Source organism: Pterocles gutturalis, unplaced genomic scaffold, assembly GCF_000699245.1.
Source record: "Pterocles gutturalis isolate BGI_N339 unplaced genomic scaffold, ASM69924v1 scaffold9042, whole genome shotgun sequence".
NCBI classification, from domain to species: domain Eukaryota; kingdom Metazoa; phylum Chordata; class Aves; order Pterocliformes; family Pteroclidae; genus Pterocles; species Pterocles gutturalis.
This window is the reverse complement of record NW_010107920.1, coordinates 10303-24419: the sequence shown is the minus strand read 5'-3', so window position 1 is coordinate 24419 and position 14117 is coordinate 10303. Positions and strand designations below refer to the sequence as shown.

Sequence of the window (14117 nt, the reverse complement as noted above, 5' to 3'; positions counted from 1 at the left end):
TTTGTCAAAATCCAGCCTTTGGAGAGAGTGTAAAACCATGGCCACTGTTTCCTCCCACGGGCTGGGAGCTGGGTCATTGATCCCTGTTTTCCTGTGGCACAGAACTGAAATAACAGCATCGGGCTCCTCTGGGTTGACAGCAAGGAGGAGGGCAGTGGGTCTTGCTCACTCGCTCACGGGTCTGCTAACATGTCCAGAGACATCAGAGGGGCAAGAAAAAGCAAAATCAAGGCATGGTCCCCTGAGCATTAAACCATCAGCTGTAAGATCTGAGCCTAGACATCTCTGGGGCAAGTTAAAAAATATTGCTGCCGTGTAATAGATCAGTGATAAATACAGACTCTGCCTCCTGTCAATAGCTCTGGTGGGAAACCCCCAGCGCAGCCCAGCCCAGCCCTGGCCCCCTGCTCACCAAGCCACCGTGCTGCCAAGTGCCACCCCCTTGTGCCCCACAGCCCCTGCGGATGGCTGCAGGGAGGGCTGGGAACGGGCAGGGAGGGCTGGGAATGGGCAGCGGAGGAGAAAAGCGAGAGCAACAACAATGGGCTTTGCATTTGCTGGCACCTTGTGACCTGCCGGAGTGGTAAGAGCTTCTCTCCAGGGAGACAGGCACAGAGACAGCAGTTTATCAGCCTGGCTTCAGCGAAGGGCCAGCTAACCATCCCTGGGTGAGGCTCGCCCATCTCTGGCTGTGTGTGAGTGCCAGGCATGGTGCAGCAGAGCCCAACCTCAGAGGGACCAGGAGGGACAGCCAGGACCTGCCTGGGACCCACAGGGAGGGAGAGCATCCTTCATCCTCAGCCACCTTCCCTGGGATGGGGTGGCTGTCCCCATGCCAGATGGGGGCTGGTCACTGCTCCCTGAGCTCAGCCGTAGGGGCTTGCTCTGGGCTTGCTCTGGGCTCCAAAAGTGCCAAGAGCCGCAAAAAGCAGCATTTTCATAAGAAACAAGTGGGAGATGGGCACAATCGCACATCGGAGCAGGGTATCCTGGCAGGAGCCCAAAAATGAGGCTGTAGCTGAGAAGCCCACGTATGCACGAGTGTCTGAGTAATGGGAAGGGGATGAAGGGGATGGAGAGGACATGCCTGCACAGCACGAGGAGACAGGCAGGCAAACAGGCAGTGGGGAGGGGACCAGGGAAAAAGCAGTGTATGCACACAAAGCCACGGATGGGGTAAGCGCAGGGTGTGTGCAGACAGCATTGCAGGGAGGTGAGGGATGGCTTTGCCCTTGTAAAAGAGCAAAAAGACCCAAGCAAGAAAATAAGGACCCCCGCAGGGATGCGGTCTCCACCAGAGCTGGCTTCCCAGGCGGAGGTGAAGGAGTTCCACCCCAGCAGCTGGGTGGTTGGCAAGGCTGCAGACAGCCAGACGTGATGAGTGGGGCTGGGAAAACCTCAGCATGGAAAGAAAAGGGCTACGGGTGATGGCAGCAAGGAATTTGGCTATGATGTCTCTGCTTCATGACATAATGCCGGCGGGGAGAGGGAGGGCTGCGCCAGCGCCAGGAGAGCCACACGGGAGGGATGGGAGTTGGTCCAGGCTGTGGGATCAGCTTCATCCCCCCTCAGCAGAGCCCCCAGCCACCCCCAGTGAGGAGAGACCTCCTCCAGAAAGAGAGGTCCATTCAGCTATGAGACCCTTTGGATCCCAAGCACTCCCTCAGCCACTCTTCCCCTGCCCAAAACGCTCGGGACATCACCAATATTCACTCCACGGGGGACAGGTCACACTGGCTGTCCTTCCTGCTGGTGGCACTGGGCTGGCCCCCAGCCCTGCTGCTGGGGCACCGCTGCCCTCCAAGCCGAGTTTGGGGCCAGGAGGAGTTCAAGGCCCTGCACTTTGCATTGCATGTGCATCTCCAGTGCTCCGAGACTGGAAAAATCACAGTGAGAAACCAGTTCATCCACAGAGCAGGACGGTACCCGTGTAGGATGTGCTTTGGGGGGGACCATGCTCCAGGGAAATGGCTAGGGACAGGGATGGGGGGAGAGCTTCCCCCACCTGGAGAAGGCTCACCCATCCCAGTGCTTGCGGGTCACCGGTCCCAGTGCTTCCCAGTGCAGCGCTGGAGATCTCACAGCTCCATCTGCTGGCTCCAGGGCCAGGGCTGCAGAGCGGGGAAGGAGCTGGGCAAGAGGGAGAATGAGTGGGATGAGCAGGAGGACAACGCGCTTAAGGAACAAAATCCACATGGCCCCTGGGTCACACAGGGTTTTGTTGTTGTTTTGTATTTTTAACCAATACCTGCAGGTTGCATGTATGAAAATACGGGACAATCTTACACCAGCAAAAAACTCAGAGCGAGCAGCGTGAAGGGTGCTGCAGGACCCAGTGGGGAGGAGAGCACCTGGGGAGCTGTGCAGCCAGGGCTTGGTGCTGTGCAAGCTGCACTGGTGATGCTGGATTCAGTTTAACACCTTCCCTTCAGCCCTTCTTTCTTCCATTAATTCAGTTATGGAATCTTCTCTACCATGTCCATGTTCAGCATCAAATCATTTGCAAAATCAGGAAGGGGGCATTTTCCTCCAAACTTTATGATGCCCACCAGGCCCCCAGAGGCCCGCAGGGTGGGAGTCAGCCTCGTCCCCTTTGCCCAGACCCTGCAGCCCAGTAAGTGCCATTTCCCCATGATGGACTTAACAGGGCAGAGACTTCGGACTTGCTGCCGCAGCCTTCTTGCGCTTGCCAACCTTGGGCAGCCTTTGCCCCCAGCACAGGGAACCCAGCCAGCTGGGAGGGGTTTATGTTTGCCAGGGTGTTTTTCAGAGCCATAGTCACAGAATCATAGCATGGATGGGGTTGGAAGGGACTTTAAAGATCATCTAGGTGCCCCTCAGCTGCTTTGGGTGCCACCAAGGCCAAAGGCAGGAGGGCAGCAGGATGTGTCTCCCTGGAAGCTGAGCCCAGCTGGTGGGTAAAGGCAGCCCACAGCTTCACCCCAAGCTGCTCACACACACCCAGAAAAGGCTTTGGAGAAATTAAAAAGCACAAATTCATCCTTAGGCTCAGGAGAAAGAGCTGGTTTTATTCTTGCAAGTAACATTCATCCTCTGCATGGAGCAGCTGAGGGCTGTCCTCATGCAGTCCCATAAGAAGCCATCAGATCCAAAGCCTCATGGAGGCTTTGGGACGAGGCGTCCGGCTGAGGTACCCAGTGTGTCCCTGTCCCCCCCATGAGCCGAGGAAGCCTCCTCATGACACGGACTAAGAGGAGTGCTGCCAAAACACAGAGCAAAGAGCCGCCAATGAAGCAGCAGCATTTCCAGGGGAAGCTGCTAACAAAGGGTGGGCGCTGGCGGGCTGGGGCTGCACGGGGCCTCATGCCCTGGGCACAATGGGTCCTGGCTTCATCTGCATCCATCACAGCCTCCCAGGCATCCATCACAGGTTCCCAGGTATCCATCATGGGTTCCCAGGTGTCCATCATGGGCTCCCAGGTATCCCATCACAGGTTCCCAGGTATCCATCTCAGGTTCCCAGGTATCCAGCACCAGGGCCACCCTCGACTGTCTGCAGACACCAAGCTGGCAGCCCTCACAGCGGGTGCTGTCGTGCGGCCCCACCACCTGCAGGTCCACCACAACTTCCAGGAGTTTGGAGGTCTGGATGGACACACGGTAGAAGTACTTGAGGATCTTTAGCACCAGGTTGTGCAGAACCCTCTCCACGGTCTCCTGGCTAAATTTGGGCTCCTCCGGCTGGGGGTCCATGCACTGCCTGCACACCTGGCGAAAGGGTCGCATCCGCACCTCACCCCAGTCCTGGTGCCAGCACATGTGGAACAGGATGTGTGCTTTGGCCGAGGACCACTCACGAAAGCACTGGGAGCACTGAAACCTGCCAAGGCACAGAGGAGACCAGCTCATCCTGGGCTCCCCGTGCTGAGCCAGTGGCTTCCTGTGCCATCAGTAGGGACCAGGGCAGCCAGGGCTTAACTTCACTTGTGCAAGCTTTACACCAAACTGTCCTTCCCCTAACAGCATGGTGCCAGTCTGGTGAGTTCAACACAGATGTGAGCTCAGGGCTGGCTGCAGCATTAAAGGTTTTAGGAGCCAGGCTGCCTCCTGGGACCACCCTGGCCCCCTTTCCTAGCCCATCCCAGCCCCACTGCCAGAAGCCCCAGGTCTACTTGGGGCTCCAGCCCCTCACCCATGCTGGATCATCACAGCTCAGCGGAAAGTCAACATCAAGCCCAAGGTCAGGGAAGTAGAAAAAAAAGAATAAAAATAGAAGGAAGGTGTGGGTGGAGGCTGCAGGGCAAGCGAGATGTCTTGAGGAGTCAAAAGGTGTGTAACCCGCAGCTCTTCATCCTGCACAACCTCATCTCCATTTGCTGCCACCTGGGCAGGGTGTCTGGTCGATGCCCAGGGTCCTGCCCAAGGTGGAAATGGTCAGGATGGGGCCTCTCATCAGCAATGCAGAGCCACAGCTTCTCTCTGCTCCGGGACCCTGCATCCTGGTGCAGATGCAGGGACTGCTGAGGCATCACCCCAGCAGACCACAGCTCTCCCTTTCCTCATCCTCTGGGTGCCAACTCAGAAAATTTGGCTCTAGGGTGGTGTAACTACCGTTGCTTGCTGGAGGAGCTCTTTGCATCTTGAAACTTTGTCCAAATACCAGCAACCCTTTGGTCCCGTGGAGCTGCCGCACTCTCCTCCCCTCCAATTACCATGATTTTTTTTCCAGTTTGGCAACAGCCCACCAAGCTTGGAACCCCTCCCTGCCTCACCCACCTCCCCTTTCATGCCAAAATCTGCTTCCTACAAGCAAACTTTGAGAAAAGGCAGGGTCCACATGGCAGCCCACCGTCCCCAGTCCCGCTCCGATGGGGTCCAAGCCGGCAGCCCCCTACCTCCCAAGCACACGGCGCTGCACAAACTCCTTCCAGCCAGGCTTGAGGATGTACACCTGCAGACTATTGTCCTTCTGAAGTATCCACTATCCACGGCTCTTCTAAGTGCATATCTGCAATCTTTGCTGCAAAAATGTCCTTCCAGGTCCCCATGGTCCCACCTGGAGCTAGGGAAGAGGCAGTGACCAGGGTCAAGCTTGCAGCCTGGGTGCTGATACATGTTGCAACTTTCTTTTCCCCAAACTTTTCCTCTTTGGACAAGCTGCAGAGGGGAATCTTTGCTCCCGCATGAGCTGCAATGCCCCATCCTGATCCCTGTGTCAACAGGCTCTGCTGATGTTGCACCAGGTCTCGGCCAGGTGAAATGTCATAGAATCATAGAATGGCTGAGGTTGGAAGGCACTTTAAAGACCATCCAGTCCCACCCCCCTGCCATGGGCAGGGACCCCTCCCACAAGCCCAGGTTGCCCAAAGCCTCATCCAGCCTGGCCTTGAACCCCTCCAGGGATGGGGCATCCATGGTTTCTCCGGGCAACTTGTTCCAGTGTCTAACCACCCTCACTGTGAAAATTTTCTTCCTAATATCTAATCTAAATCTGCCCTCTTTCAGCTTATAACCATTACCCCTTGTCCTGTCATGACACCCCCTGATAAAGTGTTTCCCCTCTCTCCTGTAGCCCCCTTTAGCTACTCGTAGGCTGCTATTAGGTCTCCCCAGAGCCTTCTCTTCTCTGGGCTGAACAACCCCAACTCTCTCAGCCTGTCCTCATAGGGGAGGTGCTCCATCCCTCTGACCATCTTTGTGGCCTCCTCTGGACTCTCTCCAACAGCTCCAGGTCTTTTTTATGTTGGGGGCCCCAGAGCTGGATGCAGCACTGCAGGTGGGGTCTCACGAGAGCACAGCAGAGGGGGAGAATCACCTCCTTCGACCTGCTGCTAATGCTGCTTTTGATGCAGCCCATCCTTTTGATGTCCCCCAAAGCAAGGACAAAGTGGGTTTCCCCAAGCCCCACACATGAACCCCCCCAGCCCTGCTCTCGTGATGCTGCTCTGTCTGAAGGCAGAGAGGTCAACAAAGCAGCTCCTGCCAGGCTGCCCATCACTGTCACAGCAGCAAGGGCAAACCAGCAGAGACTGTGCCCAGCATAGGACTAACGGAAGCGAAACCCACTGAAAACGCAGGAGTCAGCAGCTGATAAAGCCCCAGGTAGCCTTATCTCTCTCGATAGCTGCCACCAAGCACGGGCTGTTTTTAAACAACTTTCAGCCAATTCGAGCAGAAAAAGGCCTGATGTGAAACCGCAGGGTGGAAAGTCGGGGACGATGGCACTGCACGTAAAACTGAAAGAGGTGAGGTGTGCTCTGAGCTCAGAGCACCCAGGGAAGGTAGAAACAGCGGAGCTGGGGCTGCCTGCAGCCCTCTGCCCTCCAGCTCACCCCTGTCTGGGTGCACAGGTCCCCCAGGACGTCCCATGGAGAGAGATGCAGGACAGAGAGCAGGTTTGAGAAGATGACAAATGAGAACTGATCTTGAGTTGGAGGAAGATCTTCAGCTTGATAAACAAAGCTCAGCTTGCCATGGTAATAAAACTATCTTGTTTAGTGTGAAGCTTTCAGAGGAGACCATCCTGTGCACAGAGAGGGCACAAAATGCCCCAAAATGCCTGGCCTTGGAGGAAGTGTGCTGGGTGGCTGCTGGGGATGAAGCCACCATGGAAAGTTATGGCAGCTCCTCGTGCTGAGTGCCCGGAGCAGCACCCAGGCTCCCAGACGCAGGGAGGGTTTAATGCAAAGACCGTAGGATATTAAAGCCTGCAGAAGGACAGATCTCTATTTTAAAAAGGGAAGGAGGATCTAGGAATCAGACTTAAAATACTTCACATTGGTTTCAAATGAAGTAAGTCCCCGTGGCAGCTCTTCTGGCTTGTCACCCCAGAAGCCTGGGTGCCCGGGCAGCAGTGCCAGCAGCTGGCCCTGCCCTGGGGCCAGCTGGGGCAGTGGGACTGCCAAGGATGGAGTGGTGGCACCTGTGGCCTCGCAAGAGGTGACAGAGGCTGTGAGGTCAGAAGAGGAGCCAGCACATCAGGCTCATCCTCCAGATCCCAGAAGGGAGGTAGGTGATGTAGGTAAGTCCCAGTAACCACAGGCTGGTGGGGAGCTTCTGATCTTTGCTGCTGGAAGCAAAAAGCTAGCAAGTCATCTGTACCAAGAGCCCTCCAGCACCTTCACGACGTGCACTGGTCCTTCTGCGAAAGTGGAGGGAGGCGACAAGGTCCTGGGGCAGAGCCCATCCTCAGTTTCAAGGTTCTTCCCTGCTTTGAGGTCCTTCCATGCTTAATTACACCTTGATGAGATGATCTGGGGCAGGACTAGAAGGAAGGAAGCGGGGTTTCCTGGAAGAAGAGCCAGACTCAGATCTTCAGAATCCTTATGGAGAGCTAGCAAAGCCCTAACCTATGGATAGGACCTGAGTGACACCCTTCTCAAGAGCCCTGCCACGGGGACATGGGGTCTTGCTGGGGCTGGGCCAGCACTCTACAAGCAGGATGGTGAAGGAGCAGTTGTCCCACCAGCATCTCCAATGCTCACAGGTGGGGACTGGGGGACATTCCTGGCTCAGGTCTGGTGCATGGGGAAGAAGAGAGAGAGCAGCAGCAGATCTCCCTGGACCCCCTCCCACTCCTTTCCCAGAGCACAGGGCCCCCATTTCCATAGGTCGACTATAGAAGACCCCTTCGTGCACCCTGCTACAGGGTGGTCTTCAGGGCAGCAAATGTCCTTGTGCAGAAAGCTGGCCCCGTGCGGTGCCTGGCATCGCCGTGCCACAGCATGGTGTGGGGAGCCAGCAGCAGCAGGGGGACCGGGACAGGACCACCTGCCCCACAGCATCTGCCCATCCCCTCGGACCCCTCAGAGACAGGGGCTGAGATTTACCTGGGGGTGGATGAAAGCAGGAAAAACCTAAAGGTTTTGACATCTCCCCTTTACTTCAAAGACAGCCATGCCTGTGTTAAAGACCTTGAGCTATTTTGAGGAGGAGGAGCCCCCCAGGAAGGCAGCCGTCTGTCCTGGCACTCTCATATTCACCCAAACAAACCCATCGCTTCATCTGGGGGATCTGTGGTTTCAGCCCAGCCCTTCTTCCCTGAGGCTGCTGCCGTGGGGCAGAGGGATGCTCCGCGTGCTGCCCACCCCGGGGGGCAAAATGCTGCCCCTCAGGCACACGGCTCAAGGCGGGTTCGGTGGCACCCCTGGCATGGGGATAGGCTCCTGCCTCCAAAACCCGGCTGTGATGGAAACCAGCCCCCTGTTACGTCATGGCAACACAACTCAAATCACAACTCACGATCCACCGAGCCCTCGCAGCCATCTCTGAGAAGGAGCCCAGCGCTGGTCCCTCTATTAAAGCCTTTGACTTGCTTTTACTAAAGGGACTTTCCCAGAACCACCCACTGAGCTGAAACTGCTCTGACGTCCTGTTCCACTTCACACACACCTCCCAGCACTGCCCGAGCACCTTGCCACTTACCGGCACCTGCCTGGAAACAAAAGCTGCTCCTGCAGGTCTCCCCGCAGCCCACCCCTGGCAGAGACTGGGGACCAGCCCTGTCCCAGCCCTGGCACAACCCCATCGAGCTGGAGAGTCCCTGCCGGGGACAGTCCCTGCCAGCCTTCTCCATCCCAGTGTGCTGGTTGTGGCTCCTCCACGGGATGTGTGAAGGAGCCAAACACAAGGCACAGCCCAGGCGGTAATTTCCCTGTCACTTTCACACAACCTGAAATTATTTTTGACTTCAGCTCCCACCCCCAGCTGAGCTGCCCAGACAAGAGGAGGAAGGTTTCCCAAGCTCCTCATCCTCCTCTCCATCTCTCACTGTGTGTCAGCCTCCCCGTCCCCTACCCCTCCAGCCCAGGGACAAAGTGCCCACACTGTCCTGCTTGGGACATGTGCATCCCACCCCTGATGGGACATCCATCCCTTCAGGGTCATCCCATACCCAGGTGAGTCCATCCTGCCAGCAGTCCCCAGAAGGGGCAGAAAGGGACATTCAGCCCTGGTCCCCAGGCAGGACCGCAGAGCAGGATGTCCCCTCAGCAGTGGGGACGCTGTGTCTGTGGGCACAGCAAGGCTTGCAAGACAGACGGACTGCCATCTGAGCAACAGGGCATAACCCTCCACACTTCTCTGCCTTTCCCTGCTTGCTTCAGAGTGGTCATTTTTCCCACTCTGAAGACTTCCCTCATCTTTTCCTGCACTAAGCATGCCCGATTCTTTTCCATCAGTCATTCTTTCTGCACATTTTTTCTCTTTTCTCCAGGTCATCAAGGTGAATTTTATTTCTAATCCTACACCCTCCCTCAATAGCATATTGCCTTCATTTGAGCCACACTTCCCCAGAAAACCCCTGCTCGGTGTGTCTGCCATCACCAGCTGTTGATAACTGCTGATGGGATATAGTTCCTTGGGTAGCTGTCCTCCCACAGTGGCAGAACTCCCCATTTCCCTAATTTGCTTACGAGAATGTCACATAAGGCAGCACAAAGATAGCATCGCTCCCGCTTTCCCTGCGGTACCCAGCCCATCGCCCTAATGAAGAGAAAATGAGGTTGGTTTGACACCATTGTGTTCCTGCTAAATCTGTGTTCTCAGCCCCAGCACTGCCCTCTTGGTGTTTACCGCTTGGTGGCCTTACTAATTTGTTCCAGCGGTTTTCTGGGTACAGAAGCAGGCTGACTCATCTAGAGTTTCCTGGATCCTCTTTTTTTCCCCTTCCTTGAAGCAGAAGGTGAATTGGGCATCTGTATCCTTCCAGGACATGGCTCTGCACCAGCTCTCTGTGCCACTGTCCCCCTCTGACCTTGCCACTGTTGACAGTGAACGCATGTCAGCCCATCATGGTGAAACCCACCAAGTTTGGGCACGAGCAGGGGGATCCCTTTCAGGCTGGACTGTCTTCAGAGTCAAGCTGTTGGAGTAGAGGGGTCCACCTGTCCCCCAGGGGGGATTTGAGGCAAAGGGGATCCTCTGGTAATGGGGATATGCCCAAGCTGGACCGCAGAGAGGGGACACTGTTCCATCATCCCCTGGACTTCTGGGATGGAGAAGGATGCTGAGCAATGGGGGGAGATCAAAGGAAGGAGGTGGCTGTGAAGATGCAGGCAGGTACCACCCCAAATGGGTTTGGGCTCCCTGTCGATCTAGCGAGCCTTGTGATGGTCCCCGCAGCCGTAAGGAAGGAGCTCGGCCCCCTCCAACAAGGCTCTGTCCCAGTGCCACGGGCGGCGGGTTTTGTCTTGGGGGTGGTGGGTTTGGGTGGGTCCAGGGCTCCTGCCTGGCTCACCCGCTGCCTCGCTCGCCCTCCGAGCCCCTGCGTGCCAGGATCCGGTCTGTCAGCATCCTTGAGCAGCACATCCCGCCAAAGGGAGGAAGAGAGAAGGAGAAACCTTGGAGCCGACTCAAAGCAAAACTAGAGAAAGCAAGATGAGGGCGGTGGGAGGAAATGCAGATGTTCTGCAAGCCTACAGCAGGCTCGGCACCAGGCAGGGCGAGGCTCTCGGTGGGATGGGATGAAGGAGATGCTGTGGGCCTGGACCCCTCAGGACACATCAGGGCTGTGCAAGTTGGCCATGGCTGGGGGTGCAGGCAAACTGCCCAGCAGCCCACCCCTCCCATCAGCCACTCATGGCCACACCAGCTCAGCCCAGCCTGTCCCCTCCAGGACCAACAGCGGCTTTCCCAGCGAGGCAAGGCCATGGCAATGCTCCCCAGCCATAGTGCCCGACAGCCCAGTCCCACCCCAAGATCATCCCATTAACCCAGAGGCCAAATAACCCACACACCCCGCTGCAGCACCTCCAGACCAACCTCTCCAAAACCAAAGCACAGCTCTGAGATGGCCTGGTGACCAGGACGGTCCTCACTTGTAAGTGACCTTACTGCCACACAACCTGAGGGCCCCTTCTCCCCCCAGCATCTGCAGCATCCCATTTTGCAGCAATGGTGCTTTGCTGGTCCATGGCATGGCTCTCCTCGAAGATGCTGCTGCAAGCACCAGGAGAGGACTTTCTCTCCATTTTCATCTGCCCGACCAGTTTTCTTTAGACCTGTATTTTTGGGCTCGGGTTTCTTTAAGGGATTCTTGCTCACACGTTGTTCCCAATCACCTTTAATCAAGGCTGGGCTATATAAGGAGCCAGGCTGGCTCTGAACCATACATATAGGGGCTTTTGCTTGCTTAGGTATAGCTTGGGTGTGCTGAAGTCACACATCTGGCTTTGTGCAGATACAGACAGGGACCAGCCCCAGCTTTCTGAGGTTTCCCAGCAGGGTCTGCCCATTCCCCATCAGCAAGACCCTGGTGTGGGACTGGGAAGAAGCTCTGCTCTCCAGAGGTCTCAGCTGACGTGCAGTCCTGGGGAGCTGACAAAGCTTTTTTGTACCAATGCTGGTGGCACTCCTCAGGGGAGAGCCGGGTGTCTGTGGCCAGAAGCGGTTGCTCTAACTGTTAGATCAGAGTGTGCAGGAAACACGATGGCTTCAGCGCCTGCACCCGGGTCCTGGCGCAGGAGGAGCTGCGGCACACGGATGGGGTGGCTGGGGGGCTGTGTGTCTGCAGGGGGGTGCGTGTCCTCCCAGGTAAGGGGTGAGTGTATGTGTTCAGCACACAGCAGCTGTGTAAATCTGGGGGTGTGCACATAGATTTGCATGGGGAGCTGTGTCCACATTTGTGTGTTCATAAGCATTTTTGTGTTCTTGCACAATAGGGTGCGTGGCTGGGGTGGGGATGCTTGCTCTGGAGTGATACAGGGAAAAAAATAGAATCTCCCTCAGTTTGGCTGCTGTGCACTTGTGAGCACAAAGCACAGGGGAAGGGGCTTTCAGGAGCATCCTCTACTGCTCACAGTCATGATGCCACTAGGAATGAGGTGGGCAGACCCAAGCCTACATTCTGTCCCCTCCGGCCTTTCAGGAGTCATTCCCAGTGATGGCACATCCTGAGAGCAAGGAAAAGTCAGGTCCAGGTGCTATTTAATTTTATAGGGGTTTTTTCTTCACCTGCTTACACTGCTGTAAGCCTCAATTTTTCTAAAATGGGATGCTGAGGACCAGACCGGGGCCCTGCTCTTATTCTGTCAGAGCCACAGTGGCTCCAGCAGCTGCAATCACTGCAAGAAGCGAGGTCAAAAACCAAAGCCAGGCAGTAGGGTCTGCCTAACCTCTCTGCAGCAAACCTCCTCTCCACAGCCTAAACCAAAGACCACTGAAACCTTGCCACCCACGTCCCTCCACAGCCAGCAAAGCAGCTGTGGCAGAAAAGAAGTATCCCAAAACCATCCCGGGTGCATCACAGCCCAATCTCCTCTTGGTGCAGGCAGGGAAAGCCAAGGGACTTGAGGATGTTGGCTCAGCCCTCCCAGAAAACCTGAGGCAAACCTTAGTGACGTAAGTGGAAATGAGTCTGCCTGGGTCCCTGCTTAATTTGGAGTGGAGAAAAGGGGCATAAACCTGCCAGTTCGTGCAAATAGCGGGCAGCCAGCTGGTATGGGCGCAGTGGTGGGCAAAAGCAGGAGGGCTGTGACATGGACTGAGGGGCAGGGGAAGGAGGGATGTGGGATGGTGGAGCTGGGAAAGCCAGAACTGGGGACTTCTTAGGACAAGAGGTAAAGCAGGTTCCTCCACATCCTGCCCAGTGACTCCAGGAAGACTGAACTACCATCACCACGCTGGAGGGAGAGTCAAAGCCCTGGGTGGCTGCTCTCCTGGCTTGCACGGAAAGACAAGGGCAGCTCCTGAACAAGAATGCACTCAGCTCCCCATCCTCAAGCAGGATGCTGGGGTGTGGGGGCTGACACCCCTCTCAGGGCACTGCTTGGTCTGGGGATGCTCAGCTGGGGGCTTGAAGCCTGCATCCTGCCCGGAGCTCATCCCAGTGCCAGCCAGTGCTGCACCCAGTGCAGGGGAGCACAGCTCACATCCCTGCTGGCACTGGACACCCTGTCCCCCAAGCAGGGATGGGAGATGGCACCTGGCAGCATCCTTACCACTCACCCCACATGTCCCCTGGCCCCATCCGTGTTCAAGGGGCAGGATCACAGCCAGGGGCCTGGAGGGGCACAGACACTGGGTGCTCTCTCATCCTCAGCAGCAGCAGGAGATGCTTTGGCTGCACCTCCAGCTCCACTGGCTGCGTCAGGAGCCTCTGGCCAGCTGCAGACCACCATCTGCCGAGAGGGGAAGGGACCCATTCCTGACTGCTCCCCGAGGAGCCGTGGCTGCAGAAGACCCGGCACCACCACTGCCCGAGAGGCAGGACGGAAAGTATGAAGCAGGGCCCACCCTCTCGCCAGTGTCGTGTCTGACGGCAAAGCCAAAACCAAAACTGCTGACTGAGCTCCTGCTGCGGCTGCCTCCTGCCCTGGCTTTCTGGGTGAACCAAGCCCAGCTGGCCACAGCGGGCCTCTGACGGAGCTGCCGGGGCAAGCAGCAGGGCTGCTGCTCACAAAAAGCTCCAAGGGCTGAGCCATGCTTTGGTGGGAGTGAATGTTGTGGAAGTTATGGCACTGCCCATGGTGGCTACTGGGAGCCCCCAGCGGCGCTGGGAACCAGCAGAGGCCACCCCAGCCACTGTCCTGCTCTGGGGAGGGGTGTAAGCCATCCCAGGTGGATATGCATCCTGTCTGGTCCCCTGTGGAGGTTTTTCAGGGAGTTCTCAGCCCCTACATGGGACAAACTGTGGTGCCTGGTGTGCCTCAGCCCTTCTGCCAGTGCCTGGGCTGGCTCTTGCAAGGCTGTGCTGGTTTTACTGGGGGTCAAGGAAAAACAAACCTGCTGATGGTGCTGGTGAGGTGTGAGATGCCAGCAACTCTTCTTTGTTTCCACTGGGTTTTATGGGCTCCCGGCAGGACTCTGCTGCCTCCAAAGCCACTCCTGCGGGGGTTTCTCCCATCTCGGGCAGTTGTTGCTTCTTTCTGCTCTGGTTTCTGGCAGGCAGCATGGACCCAGCATCACTTTCAGGAAGGAAAATGGAAGTTTGGAGGCAGAAAGCCGCACCGAGCACCATGCAGTGAGAGCTTTGCCCCAGCTGACGGCAGCCAGGCCCCCAGCACGGCGGGGATGCTCGTCCCCAACAGGCTGGGTGAGCGTCCCTGCTAAGGGGGGGCCTGGTCTGCAGCTGCACCGGGGTCACCAGATCACACAGGGGGGAGAGGAAAAAGAGCGGCGGCTTCTCTAAATTATTAAGAGCAGGTTCGTGGAAGAGC

General features: G+C 56.8%; 1 protein-coding gene across 1 annotated transcript in view; it reads right to left on the bottom strand.

Annotated features, from left to right (window-relative positions):
• Nucleotides 1-10269, bottom strand: part of RTP5 (receptor (chemosensory) transporter protein 5 (putative)) — a 12282-nt gene extending 2013 nt beyond the window's left edge. Inside the window, 3 exon segments of the mRNA XM_010072426.1 lie at nt 342-468; nt 3390-3841; nt 10199-10269. Coding sequence (XP_010070728.1) covers nt 342-468; nt 3390-3841; nt 10199-10269 — 650 coding nt within the window.
• Nucleotides 10270-14117: the final 3848 nt, after the last annotated feature.